Raw genomic sequence first — 26,644 nt, forward strand, 5'->3', positions numbered from 1 at the left:
CCAACTTCTCTCCTATCTTTTAATGTGTACGAAAACAGTTCATATTTTGCCATGTGCCTTAGTAGATGACATAAAAGCACCAATGAGCTGGCCTGGTGTAAATGCCTATCATGTCAGAACTGAGACCTTATGGAAAATCTGAATCCTGTCTGCCCAGACTGAATATGCAAGGACAAGCTTGGGACACGTTTCCCTGAGACAGGAAACCTATGAAAAATTAGGTGTCCAGAAGCCTGGACAAGCCCAAGCAAGATACTTGTCCTGAAATATGAGCAGGTAGGTGAAAGGGAATGGGAAAAGGAAATCCTGAAGCTGCCACAATACCACTGCTGTGAATGCTCTCAGGTTGCAGATGTATTGCAGCACAGCCCCATGGGACTGTCCCTGCCTTTTTTTTTCCTCTTTTTTTTTTTTTTTTTTTTTTTGGGGGGGGGGGGGTTGGATACAATTAATCATACAAATCCAGCATAGAAATAAATCTCTAGAAAACATACCTGATGGTATCTAAAAGGAGGGGAAGGGAGCCTGTATTAGATTGTATGTTCCCAGCTGGAGTCTCCAAGCAGACCGCCGGCAGCCTGTCTGCCCTCTCTTATCAACATCGTCACCACTGCAAAAAGAACTTTTCCTGCTGAATTTAAGCAGATATCTTCCAGGATTGCAACAAAATCACAGATTAGGAAGACAGGCCACATGGATGAGACTAGCTTTAGCTTTCAGATTTCTTTAAAATTATTATTTTTATTTTCCTATTTTAATAAATGCAAGTTTGGCAGCATGGACTACTTGTGAATGGGACAAACATTTGTCTTATATTTAAGCCTGCAGTAAAGTTACTGTTAAACAGAGTATCCTAGAGCAAGAGGAGCAAACTATAATGAAAAAACTGCAGTTCCAGGACCTCCTGAGAGGGTGGCTGCACCATTTTGTTTCATTTCTGGAAGCTGATGCATTTGTCTCTTTGCTCACCGATGTCAATATTTGTTTTTTTCCTCCAGAGATACAAATGCATTTTACACACACTGGAGGTGATCCTTCTAGACCAGAGTGAGCTCTGCCTAARGAAAGCATACAAGGTAAGGGAAATAACTGGCATTCTTAATATTTGCCTTCTAGCAGTCCTGTGAGTCACTGGAGAGAAGAGAAGCCAAGGCATATCAGAGCACTCAGTGTGCGAGAGACTGCTGAACACAACCTGGAAGTCCTTATTCCATGATCAGAGTTAATAAGTACTAGTTGCTCTACTGAAGAGAAACTACAGAGTAATTTTAAAAGTGATCCATTGAAAAATTAGTACAGATAGCACTGATCTCCAGGTGTTCTGCTAAGGCCGATGAGCGTTATTTGCCATGAGTTGCAAAGAGGCTTGGGGAATCAGAGGGGTTTCCCTGACTTTCTGAGGGGTGGGCAGGCTGTCTCCCCTGCCTCCAGTCTGSACAGGCACGACTGCTCATGGCGCGGTGCGTGAGGGACACCGGCTCAGTCGCACTTCAGAAGTGCAAGCTGAGCCATGCTTCTTTTGGTAGGCCTTCCTYCAACAGTAATCCCAACTGGGCATTGAGCCAAATCATCTGGTTGCCTCCTGCTCTGGGATAACTCTTGCAGCTGGCCGGTTGGTAAAAGACCCAGGAGCAGATCTCAAATCCAGCCCATTTTACGTGCCTGTTACAATACCTAGAGCGTTAATACCCAGTCACCTGTGAAGGTGGCATTCTTGAGGTGCAGCAGGCRGGTGTGATTTTTTTCCATGGTTTACAGCTGGGAGTGGCAGGGAGCARTGCTCAGTCACCTTCCCTCACCCCCAGGCACCACAGCCCTGAGTTTTGCCAGAAATGAAAGTGAAAATCCAGTTGCTTTTTAAAGGAGAAAATCTGTTGCTGTTCCTTTTCTTTTTAGTGATCCCAACAGCTTCTGCATCTGATGTGCAAGGCTCTGAGAGGGAGCGAATGCTTGGCCGCTGGACAGCCTGCTCGTTTGCGTGGAGTCTCCTGCTGCAGGACTTGCATCCTGGGAGAGAGTACTTAAAGGCTGCTTTGGAAACATGTCACTGCATAGGTACTTGTATTGCATTATTCTCTGTGAGGTGTTACAGCTGGTCTTTTCTGTTACAAAGTGTTCCTGTTTCTTCTTTTCAGGCAAGCATTTAAGAATGTGCAGAAAGATGTTTTGGGGAGAAGGGAAATGAATGTGTTCTGTTTTCTTCACGAGGACAAATGTCTGTTACTTAGTGTATGTGATCTTTCTAAATAAGGAAGAGTTCTTTACAATCTTGATTCTTTTTCCAAATATTTGAGTAGAATCTATCTTTACACGTGGCTTTTCACTCTTGTGGCTGCTCAAGCAATTGTCAGGTTTCTTCCTGAATTTACAGTCTCTTTTGCAAACATGAGCCAGTTTTTAGCTTTTGCATGCTTTTAGGAATGTAAACTCTGAGCTTCATCAGTATGTTTTATTCATGGGTAAATTGGTGGGGAAACTGCATCTGGTTTGCAGGGAAGACTTAGGGTTACAGGTAGTGAGTGGAAAATTTTGTAGTTCTCAGTGCTGGGCTGCCAGCTTTCCTGTGGCTCTGCACTGCTTTCACAGTGTTCACATGAAATGCAAACCAAGCAGTGCAGTTCTGTACAACTGTAAACAACCACAAAAGTTGTGCAACACATCTGTTATTTTCATGTAATTCTCAAATAATTTTCCCCATAGCCAATTTAACCATTATTTTTCTTATCTTTACTTTTCATTATTTTAACTTTACTTTTTTTTTTTTTTTTTTTTTNTGCTAATACCCTCTTTTTCTAAATTGCCCTTCTGCTCTACTTGAAGACAAAGGATAATTTGCCAGGAGGGTTGCAGTAAAAATCTTTCCTTTTACATAAGAAGCTATCATCAAACCTGTCACTGATTGTATGTTGTATTCCCTGTGGCTAGGGCTAAGCTTCCAAATAGGATTGGTGGGGACTTCCACATATCCAGATTCAAAGGCAAACAAAACCAAAAATGAAACAGAAAGCATCAGTAAGTAAGAATATTGGTTTTAAAATAAAAGAAAGAAAACTAGTGAAGGAGTTAATTCTGCTTACCTTAATATACTGCAAACTGGAAACAAATACCTCAGCAGTGTTTTTGAATGGTTGTGGGGAAAGAGGTTTAGAAGAACCTCTCTATGGAAGTGCTGTAGTTTGCCCATTGGAGTTTTGCTGGTTTTTCATAGCTCAAGGACAGTGTCTTGCTGGTTGCTGTCTTCACTGGCTTGTTAAAAATGGGAAAGCAAAGTTTGCTCACGGGCTCAAGGTGGAAATGACTGTTTTGTCTTTTTCCATCACTTTTGTACATTTTTCTTTATCGCAAAAGCTTCATGAAAGCTATTTTCAGAACCAGTTTCACCTTGCTGATCTGCTGAATACGATACTAAAACTCTTTTATAAATTCTACTCCGTTTCCAGGAAAGAACTTACCCTGAAAAAGAAAATCTGTAGGATCTTCTGAAGCTCCTCTTATTTCATTTTGCTACTTCCTTCCTTCATTTGATAGCATCATTTCCTTCAAACTGCTTGAGACTTAAGTCCTGCCCTTAAGCTACTTGGAGTATCGGATAAGCTTTTTCTGAAAGTTTACTGAATTATTCCACAAATACAGTTTTGCCTCATCGTGTAAGCCATATATGAAAAAGCTCATAAAGCTGCAAAGCCCTGGAGTGTGCTTAGGAGACACAGCTGCCCCTCCTGAGCTGTGCCGTGGTCGGTGTCGGGAGGCTGGGTAGAACGCACGGAAGAAGTTGTTGACTGGCTTAATTTGTACTGATGTTAAAAGATCAAAGTGGCTAACCAAAATACTGCATCCTGTTGCCTTTGTTTTTGAGATAGGAATTGAATTAGCTTGGGCCCTTCCTTCTGGAGGAAATAGTGCCATTGCCTGAATGATGTTCCTTTGTGCCTGGATAAACGCTGGAGCTGTTTGAGTGTCACAYTGCATTCGCTGTGAAGTTACAAGAAAATGAAAAGGAGTTTTAGATTTGTACTTCAAAATTCCCTTTCAAGGAGAAAAAAAGAAAAGAAAAGCATTATAGGGCTCTACAATCTTCCCTTTTGGTTAAATTCCCTTCCTTTCTACCAGTTATCTTAGGTGGGCCAGTTTGTGGCATCAGGTCTGACCTGGATGAAARCTCATCAGCTGCTTAAGAATGATGCGTCTTTGGTGAAGGAGGTCCAGATCCTTGCGGCTGTTACTTTACTTGCCTTTTGTTGGCAGCCAGTCCCCTGGTAGGGTCTGGCATAGTTTCATTACAACTGTGTAGGTAACYTGCTTCAGTAGCTCTGCAAACTGAAAGTTTGTATTGCGTTGAAATGAAAGACAAACACGCAAAAATCTTTATGGAAAGGTTTTCCATAAAGTGAGTGTTTTCATTTTGGATTTGAGTGGTCTATTTTTAAAGTAGTCTTAAAACTGATGGGAGAAGGTGGCCGGGACAACTTAAGACTTGCAGGAACCTGCCAACCCTGTAGAAGCCTGTAAGACAGGCCAGGGGAAGAGAAAATATGAGATCACAGGGGGCAGGGCAGAGGAAGACAGGGATTTAGCAAACAGGGCTGTGGCTTTTGAAAAAGAAGACAAAGAAGACTAGCAGCACAGGAAAGAAGGGAGATGTCCTGTGAGCAGAATTGAAGTAGAGCAAGGATGATGCAGTGATATTTGGAAGAGAAGGTAGAATGAACAAGGACAGAAGATAGGGATTTGGGGCTGAAAGCTGCTGGGAAAAGTCCATTTACCTTGTCCTTGTCCTTAACCTGTGAACRCTGCTAAATGCACTGACAGTGGACTGTGAGGACTGTATCTAGCCAGCAAATGTAGTCCAAGARGGACGAGGTTGGTGACACTCCTTTGGCTGGCCTGCAGCAGAGGAGTGCAGATAAAACTAACCGCATTTTTGGAGAACAAAGAGCAGAAGACTAAAGGGAGCGGTATGAAATGGCACTGATTGAGCTAGTTTTGCAAGAAAAAAAGAAAATCAACCCCAAAAGTTAGGAAATATCCTTAGATATACAGAAAGAGGACAGAAGCACCAGCTCAGCTTATTTGAAAGTCTGGCTGTTGTTAAAACACTGCAGGGACAGAATAAAAACTTGACTTGCGAGGCTGTGCAGATGAGGATGAAAATGTGTAAAATGGAAAAACTAGTCCCCCGTGTGGTGCAAAGTGGAATTGGACAGATTGCACTGCTGGGGTGCCCCCTGAACCAGAAAAGCAGATCTCAGTGGTGCTGCCAGGCTTGCACTGGCAAGGGCCAGAGACTTTATTTCAGAGGAAATTTTGCAACCAGTCTCTACCATTCCTGTGCTTCAGAAGCCAGAAGGGTCTGTGTTTGCTGGTGTTGGTCCTCTGCCTAATCTGCTTCTGGGCATCAGGGTGGGATTTGCCTGCATTAGCACAGCCCAGCACAGATAAGCAGTTATTAACTCTTGCTGAGGAATGCATAATGTTATCTTTAAAACTCACTCGATGTGCTTCTCAGGCAATGATAAATCCAGTTATTTTAGTGAAAACTTTTAATGAGAAGCTCTACAGAACAAAACAGTATGGTTTGTTTTGTTTTGCAGCAGTAGGCTAGTGACGAAAGCTAAATGAGTTTTCCAATTTTCCCCCTTTTTTGAGGAAAAAAACTTTTTTTTTTTCTAAAACACGCTTCACTAATTCATGATAAGTTCATTGATATGACCCTGGACACCTTTTTTTTTGACTAACCTCGAAATATTCTTTTTTTAAAAAAAAGTCTTTTTAAAGTTTTTTTTTTCTTTTTAATTTGAAGGTCTATTTCACATCATTTTAATTGAAAGTAAGATTTAATTTGAAACTTAATGTTTTGTGTTGGGTCAAATGAAACATTCATTCAGTACAAGGTATCTTTCTTATTTAGTTTATTTATGGGTTCTGGAGGTGTCAGAAGTTATTTATTTGCATGTGCTTCTAATTAGAGAGTGTGTATGTGTGGGGAGGTGCACTACTTAGAACCACCTGGACGACTTGGACCTGGAGCCTCCTGCCTGCYGGGCTAGGGAGAGATTTTCCATTCTCTACAGAAAGAATATGCGGYTTCTACTGCAGGGGTGCACCCACACTTGGAAAGAGGGGTTGGTTCGGCATTTGGAAGGCGTCTGTTGGYCCCAAAAAATCAGATTTTTGTCTTCTGAACCCCAGCCCCAACTCAGGGTGCAAAAGCAGCTGAGCACCATGAGATTTTCTTTGTCTTTATTCCGAATTTCTTGAATCAGAGAAGCTTTGCAGCACTTGGCCTGGGAATTGTTTTTTTCTTGACTGGAGAAAAACAAAGAAAAAAGGAATGAATGCTAAACATTATATTTAGTGTCTCAGCAGAGATGTGACTGTAATGAGAGCCTGGTGAGCCTGCCCAGGGATTGCGGAGGATCGAGGAGTGTGTCCGACCCCGGCGGAGCCAAGCAGCTGGGACAGCCTGATGGATTCTCTCCTCTTCATGCATTTATGTTTCCTGCTTCTGACCCTTTCATTCCCCCTTTTAAGTGAGTCTCCTTGTTTGATTGCATGAGTGTCCTCCCCCAGCCCGCCCCCCGAAACCCTGAGCTCTTCTGGGCGCTTCAGCCGGGCTGATGGTGCGTTTTGGCTTGTCTGGAAAATTGTTGCCTGTGGGAATGCTGAACTGACACAGCAGCAGTGACCTGGGGGCTTCCCTTGTCCTGGGATCTGGATATCTGCTGGAGATATACCTGGTAGGATTGTGCCGAGGATTTCTGGAAGGATCGAAGATGAGGAAGGTGGTTCCTTTGGGCCCGGCTGGGTATACGATCTCTTAGCTCAACCAAGGCTCCCTTCCCAAGCCTCCTAGTGCAGACCCCAGCGACAGCGGTGGTGGGGGTATTTCTACCTCCAGAATTCTCTTGGGGACTAGGCACAGTACCTTATAAAAATTGCCCATGGGCCTACTATCTGCTAAGCTGGGACTGGATTTGTACTCCTAAACTAGTTCTATTCTCTAACACTAAAATGCAATGAGCAAAAATGCTAGGAAATATTTTTTTTCATTGTTTTCTCGTGCAGCTACTGCCATGCCCAGTGGTGACCCTGCTGAGGAGACAAAAGGCAGCATAAAAGTGACAGCCTATGACTGCAAGCACTGTGATATCAGCGTATGCGAGTTTTCCAATTTCAGTTGTTGTGCTGTAATTGGTGAAACACAAAACAAGATATTTTCAAATGAAGTAATTCAGCTGGTGACTGATGAAACATTTGTCACTATGTGCTTTCAGCAAGCATATACTTTCCCAGAAGGAATTTATGCCATCATCTGGGCAAAAGCTGAGGGAATAGGAGATTCATGTGGCATCTTGAAAGCTGAAGGTATGCTTAGCTGGGAAACTAGCTCTGAACAAATGAAAAAATATATTTCTGATTATGAAACAAAACTATTACATACTTGGCCAGATAGTGAGGTTAATGAGGTAACTAACTTAAGAGCAGTTTTTTTATGAAGAAAAGACAGTCATTTGTAAAAATAAATGAAACTTTCAAATGAAACTCTACTTACAAGTATGCCAGTAGAGATCCAGATAATACACAAGTTACCCTGATATAAAGTGGTTAGCCTAACTACCTCTTGTGTGTTTTCATTTCTGCCCACTCTAAAACTTTTCTTTCTGGCATTTATGCTTCCTGCTGTAGAATACCTACATGAGAGCAATCCGWAAGTTAATGTATTGCAGTATACTCTTTATTTTGAGAAGTAAACTCCAGCCCTGTCTCTTCCTCTCCTTTAASTTAAAGGACAAAGACGCATCTATTTTCCACATCTTAGGCCAAGAATAAGCTATATCTCGGAGGCATGCAGGCTGGGAGTGAGATGCACCCTGTGAGACGTTTATGCCACTGCTGCTCGTTTGTTTGCAGAACTTGGTTCCTGTGGGTAAAAGGAGTGTACAAAAACATTGTCATAATTATTATTTCAACAGAGTTCTAATTATAGAGTGGTAATGAAAAGCTTTTTACAAATCTTCTGGTGTTCTTAATTAAGTGTAAAAACACTTTTTGCCTCCTAATTTCAAGATTTTCATTATGGGCTGCTAGATCAATTCATCAGCCGGGGTAAAAAGAATTTGAACAGTCCAACTTATATGAACATTTATTGAACAAAGTACAGTTGTAGCCATTTCAACGTTTTTTTGCTGAAACAAAAATCCACCCTTTTAAGCTATAATCCTTGGTTATAAATATCGACCATTCATAAGATATTTAGTTAACGCTTGTCTTTATCTTTCAGCTTTCCCAGAGAATAGGGAGGATATCATTGCAGGGTGGAGGACTTGCTGTACAGCACAGATCCAGCTCACGGTGCCCAGCAGCTCCTTGCATTGCTACACTGAGTTGCCAGATGAAAAGGATAAAGGCTCATTGCTCCGCATCTTTACCGGTTAGTCCTGCGTTTTCATTTGACGTTAGCTCTGAGAYGGTTTTGCTCAGACAGCTTGCTGTGAACGTGGCTTACAGGTTTTGGGGAGTGTACTCTATGTTCCCACCKTGKATCCACATGTGCCCTATCAATCCAGGCTCAGAGAGGTCACCTCAGCCTGTATACRTGCTGAGTCCTGGCCTGGGCACAARTATAGGCTGTGGTTTATATTTCCCTTGCATCCTATAAGGCTCAAGGACATTGAGAGAAGGGGCAATGAAGGCACTTAGTGGGTGTGCAACAAKTTTCATAAGTGATAAATGTGGCTTTTTTTGCATGTGTGCTGGACAATTCTATTAATGTGTTCCAAATCAGACCATATTTCTAGTTATCAATATATTTAAATTCTTTTTATTTAAGGCTTTGAAAAATTGGTCAAACCTGATTTCTTTAGTGGTCTCTGAACACATCAGGAAGGATATATTGCCTTGCTGAATGTCTGGACTTTCAGATCCCTGTTCCTGGCATGTACACTATCCAGACACTATCCAGAAAAATGGCATCCTCAAGAGTGGGGTTTTTTCCAGCCTTTCTTTTCTACAGATTGCATTTTTTTTTGTTTGTTTTAGCAAAACAGTGGCTTCCAATAAAGTCACTAAAAGTCTTCTGTAGAACTCTTTACCTTTTTCCATTTTCAGGACATAAGCATCTTTTGTTTTTGATTAATTCAGGTAAGAGTTGAATTCAAAGGTGTCTGTTGTGTTGGAAAGTCAGGAATTAGCCCTGAATGTGAATAGTGTCATTATCTTGTTACAGGTATCTCCCATTAAGGCATCTTAAACCAGAGACTGTTCTCTACTCTCATTTGTCAGTTATTCATATCAGCTTTTGAGAGGTACATTTGCAGAAGTATCAGGCCCAGTTCTTCCTAGCTGATGTTTACGAAGCAGGCTCTTGTCTTGGCACACCTGCTTGATTCACTTGGATTCTTTATTTTCTTCTACCCTGCAGATTCCTCGTCATCTTCAGTCAGCAAACAAGACACCTTTGGCATCATTACCATGTTTGTGGTTTTTGTGGGTTGTGCTGTAGTGCTGGTAATGTATCATGTTCTAAAAAAATGAAATTGTAAAGGTATAAAGTGACAAAATGTCTATTTCTTATGGTAACTTGGCTTAGGCACAACCCTTTTCGTGAAAAAGGGAGTATACGCAGTTTTCTTGCTGGATCTCATTTCCATTAAATTGTTTTTGCAGTTACTAAATGATGTTGCTTGGGAAGGGAAGCTGGGCTAATAGCTGGTCTGGACCTCACCTCTGCATCTTGCACCATGGCACAGTGCCCAGTCATCTGGCTTCATTGGGAAAAAGACACACAATAAGAAAAAGACACACACAATAAATTTCCTCCTTGCTAAAATAGTAGAGCTAAGTGGTTGCACCTCTCAGCCTTACCTCAACATTGCCTAGCTCCTTAGAGTAGTCTCAGATTGCAACACTGCAACCCAGAAAGCAGTGCACAGGCTATGGCAAAGATCGGAAGTGAGGTGTGCTGTGCGGCTTTCCCGGTAAAAACGTACCACTGCCCAGGAGGRTGTTCTACAAACTAGTATGCATGAAAGAGGCTGGGATAAGCTCTATGGAGTAAAAGGAGTTGTGTGGATAACATGTTCTAGAAATAACTGCTTTCCTCCACTGTGCCTTCCTCCACTCCTCCTYCTTCCGTGAAGCAGACTGCAGTATTACTAAACTGAGTTAATGTTAAACCATCTCTCTGGAAGTTGCGCTGCACCAGAGTACAGAACTTGCGATGCACTCATAGTGTCATTTGGCAAGGTATTATTCCTTCCAAAATGTACCATTTCAGTTATATCATATTCGGTGTGGAGCTGGAGAAAAAGCACAAGGGCTGTGAATCTATTAAAATGGATACCAGTGAGTTGCCCAGGAATTCAAGATAAATATAAATTGGAAAAAAAAATGGCTGCAAGTTTTTAATATTAGTTTTGATTCTTCCAAGTAAATCCTCGCTAATGCTAGTACTTTCTTGGTATTTTTTCCCTAGGACTGCTCGTAGTGCATAATCACATCTTTACAAGTAAGAGAAGACTTTTGAATATCTGGCTTAGTTATGGTAAACGATGAAGTTGCGTTACTATGGTGTCATGGGATTGTTAAAAGAAAGACTAGGGGTGTTTACAAAGACTGTTTAGTGTAAGTCCATTTCCACACTGCAACAAGGCTATGCCAATACAKTTTAATCCCACAGCTCCAGTCCTGTGCCCATGCATGACCCTACAGTGGTTCTCCTACTCACGTGTTAATCATTTGCATGCTCAGACACACCTTGACCTGGACCTGCAGTTTTCTTCCCTAAATTCTGGAGCCAGCTTCTGAGTTTCTGGGACCCTCTGTAATGCTAGGAGCTGAGATATTTCATCTCAGTTACTAAAATACCCAATCTTTCATCAGAAACTCTTTGTTGCCTTTCCTGTGGTGGTTGCTTGCATCTTTCTAGGGGTGTAGTTCACCCATCCAAATCTGAAAGTCTAATACTTAATATTCTGAGTTATACATTAACTAACTTCTAACCAACTAGTTAAGCTTTTTATCTTCAGCTTCCTTTCTAGTGAATAGAGAGCAAGAAATATCTTGAAGGCAATTAATCTCATCTTAAAATAGGTTTTAGGAGGGACAAATGAATTACCCTGTGAAGGTACCTGTTTCTCTCTTATTCCTACAAAGGAAGCCAGTAATAATGAGCTGAGGCTTTTAAATATCTACAGCTAGATGAAACAGCCATTTGTGAAAAATACGATTTGCACACATCCTTGCAGAAACCACTGAAGACAACACAACTGTAGTCTCAGTGCAGTTGTACTGTTAAGACATATTGCGTTGGAACAGTWTGGATAACTTTGAGTTGTGGTGAAATAGCTCAATTACAGTTACAGTTAGTGACTTTGCTGCAGTCTTGCCCTGAGGTGTAACACCAAGTGATGTTCTCAGACCTGTTCTGCAACCCTTCTAATGCAAAGACTTGCCACAGGAAACCAAGGGAATTTCAGCAGAGACACTGGGAGCTTCCCTGGGCCTAGGAGACTGAAAATCTTCCAGCTTTCAGAGCAATGCTTGGTCCAGGAGCACATGGACCTGGACACAGACTGGACAGATCTCCAAGCACGAGCACAACCTCTTACTGAAATCAAGCTGTGTCTTTGGTAGCCAGATATTTTTCCTTCAGTTCTGCAGGTGGTGATACTGGTGATACAGTGGATCCTGAAATGGAAAAGATCAATGTTATTTAAAAGCCATCTGTAATTGAGGGGGAAAAAAACAAGCCTTTATACCAGCAGCATATTCTTCAGTGATGAAGTGCAGCCCTCAGCTGAAGAAATAGACATTCATTTTATACAAAATTTCATAGTGATTTTTTACAAATACAGTGCTTTCGGGGCCAGATTATTTTCAGCAGTGCCCAACGACAGGACAAGAGGCAACAGGCACAGCCTGAAGCACAGGAAGTTCCATCTGAATATGAGGAAAAACTTCTTTACTATGAGAGTGACGGAGCACTGGAACAGGTTGCCCTGAGAGATTGAGAGTCTCCTTCTCTGGAGCTATTCAAAAATCCACCTGGACGTGATCCTGTGCAACATGCTTTAGGTGACCCTGCTTGTGCAGGGGGATTGGACTAAATCATCACAGGTCCCTTCCAACCTTAACTGTTCTGTGATTCTATCCATTCACAGAGAACTGTGGTTGTCACTGTTACCAGCTTCCAGGCCTTTGTGAACAACATGAGAGCTCCGGAGAGCTGCTGCAACTTCATTGAAGACAGCAGTGACTGATGTGTGAAACTATCAGTTCATCTGAAATTCTTCAGAACAACCTATCTATACTCAGGAAGGATGTTTTGAACCTTGAGGCAGATGCTCTGTGCCTGTCTTCTATATCATAACACAATAGCACTGGCATGGTATTAATCTTCTACTCGCTAGGGGGTCTGTAGATTTCCACAAGAAGACAGTTTGTACAGGTGACTGGGTTTATTTAATTCTTGCAGAGTACTTTAGCCTTTTGAGTAAGCATTTGCTACTGATGGCAGTTGCTCTGTGCACTTGGTCCTGCACAGGAGGGATGAGAGGGTCGTACCCAGCTCCCTCAGAAAGGCACTAGGTTGTGGAGGCCATTGCCCCCTCCCAGGATGGACAAAGATATACTGTCAATCATCCTGGCAAATCAGATCATAAGACTGGCAATCTTTGTGTTGGACATTTTCAATAGTACCTCAAGCGAATAGGAAAGGTGTGCATGTTGATAAACCATCTGTATTCCAGTGTCAGAAAACAGCACGGTATTTCTGCATTTGAAGACAGGTTTGAGTATGCTGCATGCAGACACTGATTGACAAGTTCAGAGATCCCCATTTGGTAGTTCACAGGCAGTATGTGATCTTTAGAAGATTATTCAAATCAAACATGAGTGACAAAATCCTCAGAAGCTTGCATTATCCATAAACTTCTGAGCAAAAATGAGCAGCATCACAATTGTAAAAGCAGATCTGTGAAACTGAGATGAATATTTGCCTTTTTTTTTTTTTTTGGCATGGTTCAGCCTAGCCATCAACCTGTGACTGCAGCTTTCAGCAGTAAATCTCAATTTCTGTGGGATGTTGTGAGACTCTTGAGCTTTGCCACAATTAAACCTAACTTGAAAAGCTCATAATAGAAGACAAACATATTTTTTATTAATTTTTAGAAATACAGAAAAGTCTCTGGGCTTGAAGTTGGCTGTCTGGCACTGGAGAGTGGTTTTCGATCATTGTTTTTCCCCAAGAGTGATTTGCACTTATGCTGGTCTAARATAATCTTGGGTATGTCATGTGGACTGATTCAGCTGTGAAATCTTGTATCATGATGCATGTTTTAATGTGTTTACTCAATAAACCAAAGCTAAGGTTGCCTGAAAAGGGCCCAGATTATGCAAGGAGTTAGAGGGAGAAGAACAGAGCTTTCACCTCTTTATACAGCTCCTTGGCACAACTGCAAGTACTGTTTTTCTCTAGAACAGGATTGCTGTTAGCTCTCRGCAGAGTAGGACTGTGTTCAAAGGGGACGATAAAGAGGCTGGTTTGTGCCTCTGTCCCAAGGAACGAGCAGAGCTACAGCTATAACCTGGGAAAGGAGCATGCAAATCAGGTGTGGGCCAGCCTTTTACTGTGTTTTGACCTCAACAATTTGGAAGATTTTTCATAGGTAGAAAATTTCTGTTGAGATTTGTTTTGTAACAGTGCCCTTTCTCCAGTGTGTATTTTCCACTCTAACTACCATGCRTTTAATTTTGTTTTTTTCTGCTATACATCATCACTGGGGGTGCTCTCAGGAAGTGCCTGATTCTTGCTGTTAMACCTTCAAGCTGTATACTGTGTTTCAGGAGAGTTAGTGATGTATATGTTGGGKTTTTTTTCCATACTTACAAAAATACTATCTTAAATTTGAAAGCCAGGGTGTTCTTTCATGTGATATTTTAACAGGGACAATAAATGTTTGTGTGTGTCTATATAGATGATTACACTATTTTTATTCATATAAATGAATTTGCATCCTTTGAAAAGGGGACAAAGTGATAGTTGAGAACTCACATTGTACTAACTTGAAAGATCCAGGTTTAATGATGTACAGATTTAAATCTACTTGCTTCATACCAGTTRAGGCCAAAGAGCTGGTCATGTCTTGGAAACAAACATTATGGACATCTGTGCSCTAGTGATGGTATGTCAAATAAATCAGTCCCAAGCTGGCAAGTCGTCTTGTGTGGCTCTCACAGGCACACCTGCCTTAATGTCTGTTGTATCGTTCTACTACTGATCACGCAGATCCAGTCATGCTACGGCATTGCTAACAACTGTTTSACTTTGTCCTTCCTCCTGAATTGTGTTCTGTAGGTGGAAACCATTCATCCCGCATCTCAAAGAAAATCTGTCATAAATAGCTTTAAAGATTTACACTATTTGCACTTAGCAATTGAAATGTGTTGTTTTATATGAATTTTTATGAATAAATATATCCAGTCAAATATTTGCTTATGGAACAAAAATTAATTGAAGACATCAAGTAGTGTGACTCACTAAAYGATACATGATAGTTATTTCAATTCAGTGATTTTTGTTTTGTAGTACTATACCAATCAAAACAGCAGAGCATCACCATTATGTGATTCTAAAACAAAAATCCAGGATTAGTGTCATGATTCATTTCTGTAATACTGCAAAAACAAAGACCATGAATAAGAGGGGTCTTCTGGCATCTCCTTTCTTCATTCAATAGTGAGCCTTTGCAGGTCTAGTTCAAAGCTAATTTGAAAAGCTGACTGAACGCAGGCCTCTTTTCAGGTTTTTAACAATATTTGATGAATTTTCCAAGCTTTCAAGCATGCAAGAAACTCTTTGGGAACACTCTCCTGTATACCCAGAAGAGTTGCTGAAAGAAGAGCTATTGCATCGAGGAGAGACTAAGAACCCTATGYAAGATTCCCTTTCACTAGTGGTGTGTAGCTCTTGTGCTACTGCAGGCACTACAGAATATGTTATTAAGCATGAAGCTTTTGGACGTGCTGAAGCATATATGCCATGCTGTTGCTTGGAAAAACAAGTAGGTTGTTATTGCCAAAATGCAGATCGGCGAGCAGCTTTGGATGATAATTTAAGATTTGTCTGAAGCAAGGGAGTACCTCTCATCCATCTCCCTATAGAGCATGCCATCCCCAAACCCAGGTTTTAGTAAYACCAGCCCATATTGTATATCAAATGGGGAGGCTCCTCAGCCTCTGGCTTCTTTAAAATGTCCTATGGCTTCTCCACTTTGCCGTGCCTGCACAGACACGGCAGCCTACTTTCTGGTAAAATCGTCGACATCCTTTGCTAAGCTGTTGAGAGGCTTTCTGAGTTCACCGAATCACAGAATGGGTAAGGTTGGATGGGACCTCTGGAGATCAKCTAGTCCAACTCCCCTGCTCAAGCAGTGTCACCTAGAGCATGTTAGACAGGGTTGCATCCAGGCGGGCCTTGAATATCTCCAGAGAAGGTGACCCCACAACATCTSTAGGCAACCTGTCCCAGTGCTCTGTCACTCCCACAGTGAAGAAATTCCTCCTCACATTCAGGTTGAATTTCCTGTGGTTCAGTTTTCGCCTGTTACCTCTAACCCTTTCAYGTGGGACAGCTGAAAAGAGTTTGTCCCCATCCCCGTGACACCCTCCCTTTGGGTACTTACAGACATTGATAAGATCTTCCCCTCAGTCTTGCCTTCTCCAGGCTAAGCAGGCCCAGCTCTTGCAGCTGTCTCTCCGCGTTGCACTGCCCTGCACTCGGCTCCAAGAAAGTCCTTCTGTTCCAGTACCAGCACTAATCCAAGCTGTCTCCTCAGCCAGTGTCTATGTAATGACCCTGTGCTAAGCCTTGCCTGTTTGCAGCCTGCTAAGCCTGCRGGAGCACTGTCCTGGGAAGTCTGCTGGGAGCCTGGATTTCCCACATGGTCACAACGCAGAGGTGATTACCTGACTCGGGCACCAGGAAGGGCAGCTWTGAGCCTACCTTTCCTCAGCTGACTGTAAAGAGAACTTGAGTGCTCTGAGTTGACTTTTTAGTTCTGCCTCCAGGGTTCAGTATTAGGAAACTGTGGGCTTTTGAAGTGTGAAGTCAAAGGCAAAATGTACCTTTTGAGAGAGTGCTACCTTTCCTCTGTCTTTCACATCTGCTGTGATAGTAAGACAAGAGCAGTGAGTTGCTGGGGAGAAGGAGCTAATATGTTCTAGCAGAGCAGCTCATGCAGCTGGAAGAAAACAGGCCAGYTCTTGGCACCAAACTCTTTCTTCATGTCTTTAATCCGTCAGTGAGGTAATAGAGAAGAAGAACTAAAAAGATCTTCGAAAATGCTGTGGATATCCCTTCTCCCMACTACAGCTCTCTTTTTTCTGCATCTCCTGTGCTTCCCAGGCCTGAACGGTATGTACAGCAGAGCTGCTATTCTGTTTCACAAGTTTTTTTTTTTTCTTTCTTTTGTAGTTTACTGTCTCAAACAGGTTTCCAGTAAAATCACTGCTAGGAAAACCAGATGGAGCTTTGAAAAACATTCTTTGAAATTTTAGATCATAATTTTTAGAAAAAAAATATGAAAAATTCTTATGCTCAGAAGCATTCTTTCAGCTCAGAAATTGTTCTCTGTAGAAATAGTAGGAGTTGTTTTCCTGGTAATTCAACAGGAATCACATCTGTATTGTTAAGACTGACAATACAATGTGGAGGCTACTGCAGCAATACAATACGGTGTGGAGCTTACTACTGGAAAAAATGAACGTTGGTATTTACTAGGACAGGATCTTTAAAGGCACACTGAAACCTTACTATAAATACCTRTCAGTTGTAGCTATTGATAGAGGACAAGCTGGGAACTTGCTTGGAGGAAGCAATGTGAATCTCTGAGGAGAACAATCTGAGGAAAATATATCTCCAAACAATCAGTCTTTTTTTCCCCGTTGGCTTCCAGTCTGTGTTTGCCTTGATAATACCTGGAAAGGATGGTGACTTGAAAAACAAGTATTATTTACAAATCAGCATGCCTCAGAAGAAGATGCTGGAGAAAACATTGGGAATGTTTATTATTAATGGGGTTTTTTCCATTCTTTTGTTAGTGGTTGTTCAGGATTCATTACTGATTTCTTCAAATACAGCCTAACTCTTGAACTTCGACCCCGCTCTTTTGGAGGAGAGAGAGGAAAAAAAAAAAAGAAAGAAAAAAGACYGGCTCCAGTTAACAGCAAGCAGCCTGCAAATAGTATAGTCAGTTATTTAGATCACCTAAATGTGGGTCACCTTGGAAGTACTAATTTGAGGCCGGCAGGGCTCAATTTCCTGGATTTTCCTTGCTTGCTTGTTAAGGCTGAGCGTGCTCTGCTTCCCCAGCCACCTTCTCCTTTCTCCTCTGCTCCTTTGGGAGGCAATTGCTGCTCAATCTGGAGTCACTTTAGCTCCTTCTCCAATGATACGGGAGGAACGTCCTCACAGCTGGTCAAGTTGGACTGCCTTGCCGTTTGTTGATGTCTGTGACCTGATATTTCTGTGTCTGTCGTCCATGTTTGTTCCCCTGTTAAAATAAGCTGGTAAGTAAGGATGCGRGGATCGTTAATCTGCTTTGTGAACRCTGAATTATTCAACCCTTTCTATGCTATTTTCTTTCAAGATATGCAATGCTCTGCATTTCCTTTTTATTTTCTTGCTTATACTGCAATTTCTTTTAGATATTTCCCATTTAATTCTGCTGTTCCTTAATATTCATTCCATAAATACTTTCTATTCAGTTTCTTCTAATTCTCAGATCATTAAAGAACTTGGAGGGTCTCATTAAACTTTTTTATACCTTTGTGTCTTAATACAGACTGAATGTTTATACCTTCTGCAACTTGTTTCCTAACAGACTGCATTTTCCAGTTTCCTGATGTTGCTAAAACCTACTTTATTCAAATCTGTAATTTTCTTCCATTCTCTGTCATTTGTGATCRCTTTGAACTCCAGATTTAGATCCTCAAGCAGTTCCAATTATTGGACTCAGTTCAATAAAGCCTTTATTTTGAGAACTAATAGGATCATCCTGGGAAACTATAGAACAGACTAAATTTTTTGCTTGACTGACAGAAACATCTTTTCTGTGTGGACTTTTTAAGCTCTGGGGAGATGCTGAGTTGCACAGGTCAATGGGAATGAAAGCAAAAGCACTGCAGGATTCAGGATAGCCAGGAAACTCTATATACAGGATAGCAAGACTAGGTTCCAGGCTCACAGGGCTGTTCTGACTGAGAAGTAGGTAATTTGYAAGCTACTTTGATATTTATAGATCAAGAAAAATTCTGATACTACAATTGTATTTGCATTTTTTACTTTTAGGTGAAGAAAATGAATTTCTTGAACATTCACCGGACTTTATCAGTGCCCGTGAAGGAGATTCTATCAGTATAATTTGCTCTATGAAAAAATCAGAAAATGAAGTGGGGACATACTTGAGGACTAGTATACAGCCGACCAACATAGTRTATCTTTCCAGCCAGAACACTTCATTTATCCTTCCTGCTTTAGCTGATCGCACCAGTTATTCAAACGAAGGAAAAAATCTGAGGGTAACTCTGCGCAATGTACAGGAAAATGATTCCAATATCTACCTTTGCAGCAATTTTATAAAAGAAAGCAATTATGTAAAGCTAAATGGAAAGACAACCATGTTAGTGGTGAGAGGTATTGCAGTTCTACTTTTTATATCATGAATGAATAAATAGAGGTAGATATTTTAAAACAAAGATGGATAAAAATACGGTAGGAGGGAGAGTTTTACAGAACTTTACGTATGTTGATTCAGATAATGTTCTTATTTATAAGAAAGTGTGGGTTTATTCCCTGAATAGATGAAGAAATCACTTTAAGTAGAAGAGTACCAAGAAAACCCAGAGAATACATGACTAATTTGATCCTAGCTACAGATTTTCAGATGAGTCATAAGTTATGATATCAGTCTGGAAACTGTGAGAACCCACAGATGTTTTCATAGCAATCAGYTAAATCTTTATGAATAACAAGCAAAGCAATAAGCCTTTTTTGGTGGCAGTTTTGGCAGATCTCTCTTGTTTTTAGTATTCCATCTGGAATGACAAATTGATAATACTTGGGAAGCTGGTGCTAGGCAGGGTTTGTGAATTAGGCATCAGTAGATACAAGTGATTTTATTTTAAAAGATATTTTTTAACAGTTAGTGTTTAATGGTGTTTAGTGTTTTTTATTTATTTTTTTTAACAAACAGTTGAAAGATAGGCCAAAAAAAAAAGTCTTGATTTTTTTTTTCTCTCTCTCCTCCTCCCTTTTTTTTTCCTTAGAAGAAGGTTGAGTTCACAACATCCTTTGACATTTTACTGCCAGACATACATATCCTTCTCGTGAGACTCTCTAACCTGAAACCTCTTTACTAAAAATTACAGGTTTTTCTTCCTGTCCCCAAGGCATACACAAACTGTCTGATTGCTGGGTCAGTAATGGTCTAGGAAGGCTGTGATCATGTCCTCCCTTAGGTTTCTCTTTTTCAAACTTCTTGATTATGTTTTCTCAACTTCTCATCAGCCTTCTCTCCTTACTGTGAATTTGTTCCAGTTTGCCTTTATCTTCTCAAAGTGTGTTGCCAAATGGGGCTCAGTCATCCTGCTGAAGACAGTTTGCCATGGTTARAAGCATCCCTTCTCATGTCTCAGAGATTGCTCTCCTACTGTACAGCCCAAAAATAGATTTTCTTGTTTTGCCTCACTGAGTTAGATTCAGTAGCTTCAGTAAGCATCGTGTTACAGACTTCAAACAWTTTTTCTGTTTCTTTCAGTTTATTTAAGTCTCCTTTACAATATTTGGGCATTTGATTTCTTTCTTTGAAGCTAGTATTTTACACACSTTTTTATTTTTCATCTTATTGATTTCAGAGTGTATCTCCATGGGTTTTTTAAAATTATCACATATCTATATTTGATTCTGATCTTTTTCTCTGAAATGCTTGCAGTTTTCCCAGAATTGTATTTTGTACAAAGGTGATAAATCCTGTCTTTATTCCCTCATCCATATGTTAGTGATAATGTCAGATAGAACAGGGCATGCCCTCAGAAGAACTTAGTGAAATGTCTTGTTGGATATCAAGTCAGTAATAACTACTTTTGAAGATATAATTTCATCCAGATCAGTAATTCCCAGGTCTTTCTGTAGCTTAATCTCACTTGGGAAAGCAAGCAATGATGCATATCTCACAGGCAAGCTGATAAAATTGTGTTGCTTTAAAAGCATTCAGCACTTTTTTTTTTTTTTTTTTAAGTATGTGAAGCCCCTTCGTTATAGCCAGGCGAGCTTGTTCAGTGAGCCCTCCTTTCAGTTCTTGGGGCATCAAGGTATTCCAGCGTGCACTGACATAGGCTTGTCTTCTTGAGACCTGCCTAAAAGCTGCCTTCAACTTCTTTACACAGTGACTAGGAAGCGAGGGGAGAAACTAGAGGCTGGGGGGGGACACACACAATAAAGCTAAAGACTACAGAGTGGGGTTTTTTTGAGTGAGGGGAGGAAGGGAATGAGTAGACCATGGGATGAAAGCTCTGCTTGCTCTCAACTCTTCCACGTCTGTTGTCTGTGCTGGAAACACAGCAGAGCCCTCTCAGCCCCCAGCTCCCCAGGACACCTCCTCACACCTACAGCTTTTTCCATCTTCCTTCAGTTCCTCCTGCTCTGGCCTTTCTGCACTGTTTCAATAACAGCTGCCGCGCTCTGGTTGCATCTTGTAGCCCCTCCACTAATGAGCTACCATCTCATGAGTAGAGAGCCCGTGACCTAGCACATATTTTCCTGTTTTGCTCATGATAAAATGTAATGCAGCTACTGCAGGTCCGTGAAAACGGTTTGTCTTCYGTATCCTTTCCTAGTTCACAGAAATCACAGAATCAGTAAGGTTGGAAGGGACCTCTGAAGATCATCTAGTTGAACCTCCCACAGATTTCCTGTCACTGGGGCTTGAACCCAGGACCTTCAGCATGTAAAGCAGATGTATATCCCTTCAGACTTTCAGGGAAAGGATCAAAATCACTTGGATATGGCATGTTGTTGTTATACTTGTTTTGGCTATTTTTARCCACAGTTAAAGTATTTAACCAAAGTAAAGTTTAAATGTTTGGATGTTCTGAACCCTTTGCAAGTATTCAGGTTTGCCTGTATTCTTTGAGCTTCCCTTGTCCTGATTAATAAAGCTGTGTGCCTGTGCTTCTTCAGCCTTCTCTGCCCTCCTCCTTTGCTTTGGAAAGTAGTTGTTGATGTCCCTTGGGACATCAACCTCTTTAAGTACACTCAGAGAAATATCCTCAGACTTACATTGACTCACTATATCTGAATTTCTGTGGTCTGGTATTTCTGTCTGACTTCTGTATATATTCTCTTGTTAAACACACTGTTATGTATGTGGTAACCATTAATCTTTCTCGATTTTAGCTAAAAATAATGGAGCTGTTGAACAGTCACCGCTTTCACACAGTGTTCAGCAAGGCCAGTCTCTCAGCATTACTTGCTCACTGAAAAGCTCGCGTGAAGAAGAAGGGATCTTCTTGCTCAAGACTCACGTGAAACCTGAAAGAGTGTTATATGTTTCAAGGCAGAATATTTCAACTATYTTTCCTGCTTTTGCAAATCGCTTGGACTATACAAAGCGAGAGAAGACATTAGTGATAATTCTGCACAACCTACAGAAAAGCGACAGTGACGTATACGTGTGTGTTGGAGTGTTTAAAAATTCCGCTGTCCTCTCACTGAATGGAAGTGGCACCATGGTGCTGGTTAACGGTACTGTACTTTTGCTTGTTTAATCGTAGGCATGCTATAAATGAAAAGGTGGACAAAAGGCTTAACAGAACTTTAATACAGCCACATGGAGCCCTGATCTATGGCTAGACTTGTTTCAGTACTTGAGAAAGTCTGGCGAGAGGGCTCRGTCTCCTCTGCGCTCTGTTGTACGAGGCACTTTGAGTGTTGCACGCACAAAGAGGCCCTACGTTTCTACCTACCTTGTACTACTGGAGGAGAAATTAAAAAGGAAAAACTTACTGTAATCTAACATCTTAAAAAAAAAAACACAGACAACAAACATTGTAGCKTGTCTGTGAATAATCTGTCTGTTTCAGGAAATGAATCAGTATTTCTGGTATCAGTTCTGTGACCCTAATGTGACATAAATGTCTTCTAGAAAACTGTAGCAAGGCTTTGTCTACGTTTGAAAACAGATCATGTTAGGGAGCATAGATCAAGTCCTCAGGTGTTTATTTGAAGTGCTGGAGATGATAGCACAGATGGAGTCACATACCCTCCTTCAGTGAGCACGCTGAACTCTTTTCCAGAGACAGAAGGGGTTTTCTGTTGTGTGAGGTTTTTTTGTTGTTGTTGTTTTTTGGGTTTTTTGTTTGTTTGTTTGTTTGTTTGTTTGTATAAGATAGTGTTGTAACCATTTGCTAAGATGAGGACAAAAACAGCAACATAGCTCTTGATTTTGATCTCACTGGTGCAGCTTAAACTTGTGCAGTGGGCTTTCGTGAGACTTTTCAGCAATTAGACRAATGTTTTGTAGGGCCTAAGAGTTSCAAAGGATTTATTTGCAGCCTGCCAGACTATGGTCTCATTCTATGCTACTAGCCTTAACTGGTGCAATAACTCAGCGATGTGAGTCACAGAAAAGAATACCTATAGATCAAAGCAGTGGCGTGATTACCAGATTTTATGTTATTCAGGTATGGATTAGTTGAGGTTTTAGAGAATTGTAACCCTTTCCATTAGCACTATTCTGTGCAGTGTATGTGCCTCAGGTCATAATAGCCTCCTACTTCTGACTGCATTGCTTGCAGCCCTCCAAACCCAGCTGTCATATAATTCCTAAATATTCCTGTCAGAGCACTTGGTATTACTATAGCACTGCAGTAAAACATTTTTTGTGGTCCTACCCCTGATGGTAGTATGTGGTACCCCAGACCTAGCGTACAGAAGCTATTACCCTCGTAGCATGCCCCTCGCTGCCACTCACACTCATCCTCTGCCTCCCAGAGGTCAGTGAGAATACTGATGGGATGACAAAAGTGGTTGTGTAGCATGCTGTCGGGGCCTGATTTCTTGTTGACCAGAGCCCCCTGCAGACCTAAATAATTTTTTTCATAATAAAAATATAATTCTATCTCTCTTCATAACTTGTAATAACAATAATATAATTCCACATGCAGAAATGGAGCAGACATGGTGTAGCGATAATTCCTGGAGCTTCTATGGTCTTATCACTGCGGTGGTGCTGCTCATTTCTGCACTGGTATGCTGTGTCTTCTACCACGTCGATGTAAGTATGCTTCTCTATGCCAAAGCAAAACAGAATCTGCATTCAGTGGACAGGAGCGCCTTCAATCATAGCCGAGATATTGTTTGTAAATAGTGATTGACACAAGGAAACACCTGAAAAATCTAAGGAATCATGGCTTTGTCTGTTTCCACTTAGCCACATATTTCACGTAAAATTTTGGAAGTAAGGACTGTGCCTTTTTATGCCTTTGTAACATTTAGTAAATGATGAAATTGTCTTTTCGACAATAAACTTCAAGTAAGGTTTGCAGCCAGTTTCCATTCCTGCATGTATTTCTCTAAAGAGGCAACTCACCACTCTGTTAGCATTTTTTTTTCAATTGGATGGAGCTGTCTCTAGTCATCTTGTAATAGATGTAAGAGAATGCTTTGTGGGGAACTCAAGGACAACACAAAGTCGTGAAACAGCCTTGTGTCTGGTGGTAGCACCAGAAGTACATCACTACCCCTTTCTAGAGAAAAAAGGTGATCAAGAAATTTTTCTTTTACTAGGATGCAAGAAATCCATTTTCCTCAGAAAACACCCATAATTATTTGTCTCTGATAGATCTTTTTCTCCGTAAAGATCACTCAGATTCACAGAGTGGGATGTGACTGGTCAGGCTTCTATGCTATCCCTCTACTGTGGTTTCAGTACTGCTAAAAAGCAGTAGTATAACGTCATTCTACAAAGCCARGGGTCCTTGTGGGACTTGGTCCCTTACCTTTATCAGTAACGGAGTATAGTTTAAGGTTAAATATTATTCGTGTTACAGATACTTCCAAACCTTGAAGGAACTTCAATATGTAGAATTACATATGATTGACAGGTACAAAGTTCAGTGATCAGGTCATCAATTCCCACGCAGATGTCTAAGAACTCATTGGGAATTTAGAAAGAATATTTCTATCTCCAATATCTGGAATCCTAAAATGTAAATTGGCTTCTTGGTAGGGGTCCTTTCAAGCTTGATTCTGAATGGCTGCTTGCTTTGTTTTTGCAGATGAAGAAATATTTCCAGAAAAGAAAACCAAATGCAGTATATGAAGATATGTCTTATGGTTCTAGACGTAACACATTTGTTGGAACTAAGACTTCTGGCATTAAAAATTAACCTCTTGCTAGCAGGAACCATGCATGGATCAACAGTTCCTTTCCAGTCTCTCTGAGAGCTACCTTAGCAACTTGGTGCAGCAGTTGAATTGAAAATGCTATCTAACTTTGTTTCTGAAAAGAAATATCTACTTCATTGCCAAAGCTCTGTTTCCATTTCTTTTGGTTACTTGTGAAATACATTTTGTTTCTTTTATCTACAGGAAATAAAGAGATGCAGTTACTCTATAGATGTATTTGCAATGCAGTATGGAAAGCAGTACTGTTGAACTGTAAATTTGGCTAGATGCGATGTATAGACTTGTTTCTTTAATTGATAGATAACCTTTTCAGGGAAGGTGGGATAGATGAAGAGCTCTGGTGATGAGCTTTAGGAAGTGTTCAGGAAGACCGTGACAGGCCTGTTTAATAACATGCAGTGGATCTACAAATGAATGGGTTGCAGTTCTTTCAAGAATCCATGTGAATTTGCTAAAAGGGTCAAACAGCAAATTAAACCAAAGATATCTCTTCAGAAGAGAATTCAGAACCTTTGTGACAGAATGCATATTACAGATGAAGTGCTAGATGTGTGCAGATTCAATTATTTTTAGTTCATAAGGGCCCCACAAAAATTATTGGAATTACTGCCTTTGTCAGAGAAATTGGCATAGTTGGTGGAGGTCTTGACCTGGCTGATTTGCAAAGTGATCAGATCTGGGGGCCTGAGACAAAATGGTTTTGTGGAAAAGCAGAAATGTTCACGACATGCTGGTGTTGTTTCAAATTCAAGATATCTTAAAACTACACAGCAGAATGCATTTCTCCAGCTCAGTGACCTTACACTCTGTACAATACAGGGTGAACTAGTCTGGAACAAAATCAGTGCCCGATTTCCAGCCTGGGGCATGGGTGAGCCTGATCCAAAAATCACTCTTAACAAAGGAATTTATCAAAAATTCACATAAGCAAAACCAAACAAAAACAAACAAACAAAAAAAAAATCCTACATTTTATTTGATAATGGCCTAGAACAGTTTGCTAGGAAGAGCTTTGCTCTCCTCTAGCTAAACGAAAGGCTACAGCTTCCTCCAGGGGTGTATGGTTTTGCACAGGCTGGGTCAGCTGTGGGAAGTCAACAGCTTGCAGTCTTGCAGGCCCAGAAAAGTATAAAAYTGGGTTGTTCTGAGGCCTTACTGTAGGACTGACTGAGTGGTTTATGGTTTCTGGGGCGAGGCTGATAGTAGAATTGTCTTTATTGATGTTTATTAAGTTTTTAAAGAGAGCAGGGCTGTTTTACAGCTTATGAGAGTGCAGCTGGACTGCATCCAGGCACAGGGGAGACTCAGGCTTTTGGAGGTGGCACAGCCTGTTCTGCTGAGTGGTTTAAAGGCTTCTTGCAAATACCCTGTAACTTGCTGCTGAACAACACCTCAATAGGCAATACAGTTTTCTCTTTATTTACATAATCTACTTTTTTCATTTTAAAATTAATCTCTGATGAAAATACTTTCTTGAAGTCTTTTGATAAAAACTGCAGTAAAATTTCTTGAAGAGAGAACAACGTGAAAGGACGATGGACAAAATGGACAGTGCTGTGCAGGCTGGCACATCCTTCTGGCAGCATCTTATACCGAGTCACTAGGACGGAGGGTTACTGGGTTTTGCTGGATCTAAAATAGGAGATGGTACCTCACTGTTATGGACTCTGAAACGTTGGGCACCGCCGTGGGTGAGAGGCTGTGCTGGCTCCCTCCTCTGGGATGGAGTTTGCTCACTTTGCTTGCTGCACACAGTCAATAAAATATTTGGAAAAGCAGTGCCGTAGTTTGTGGCTTGCCTCGATGCCCTGTGTAACGGCCAGCGCGCCTTTAACCCCACGCAGCTTGTCTCACGCAGCTGCAGCGAGCGCCCGTGCCTCGCCGCAGAGTGCAACGGAGGGGTTTTCACAGCCAAGAGCCAGACGTGGGAAAAGAGGCCACTGAGACAGAGGTTTTGGAACGAACTTCCTATAAATACTCCCACAGTCACAAGCTTACGCTCGTGACAATTTTGTGAGCCAAAAATTGCTGCAGACGGGGAAAAAGCAACTACTGCTGCTAGCAGCGTTCACAAGCAGGCGAGCACGGCTCACCCCCATGTTTGGGAGTTGGTTGCTATTTAAAGGCCAGACACCTCCCCAAATAATGACATTGCCCCCCACCATAASGGAGTTCTGA

General features: G+C 41.2%; 1 protein-coding gene across 1 annotated transcript; it reads left to right on the plus strand.

Annotated features, from left to right (window-relative positions):
• Window positions 1-6,189: 6,189 nt before the first annotated feature.
• On the plus strand, window positions 6,190-26,244 carry LOC146595929 (uncharacterized; the record flags this gene model as incomplete). The annotated part of the gene is made up of 9 exons (XM_085304718.1): window positions 6,190-6,325; window positions 7,067-7,365; window positions 8,282-8,431; window positions 9,422-9,526; window positions 10,475-10,507; window positions 18,350-18,694; window positions 21,455-21,802; window positions 23,224-23,333; window positions 24,337-26,244. Coding segments are annotated over 9 exons (1,637 nt in total), but the record flags the coding sequence as incomplete, so codon positions are not given.
• Between the last annotated feature and the right edge of the window lie 400 nt (window positions 26,245-26,644).

Source organism: Rhea americana, unplaced genomic scaffold, assembly GCF_003343005.1.
Source record: "Rhea americana isolate MKP2758 unplaced genomic scaffold, rheAme1 scaffold_21, whole genome shotgun sequence".
NCBI classification, from domain to species: Eukaryota; Metazoa; Chordata; class Aves; order Rheiformes; family Rheidae; genus Rhea; species Rhea americana.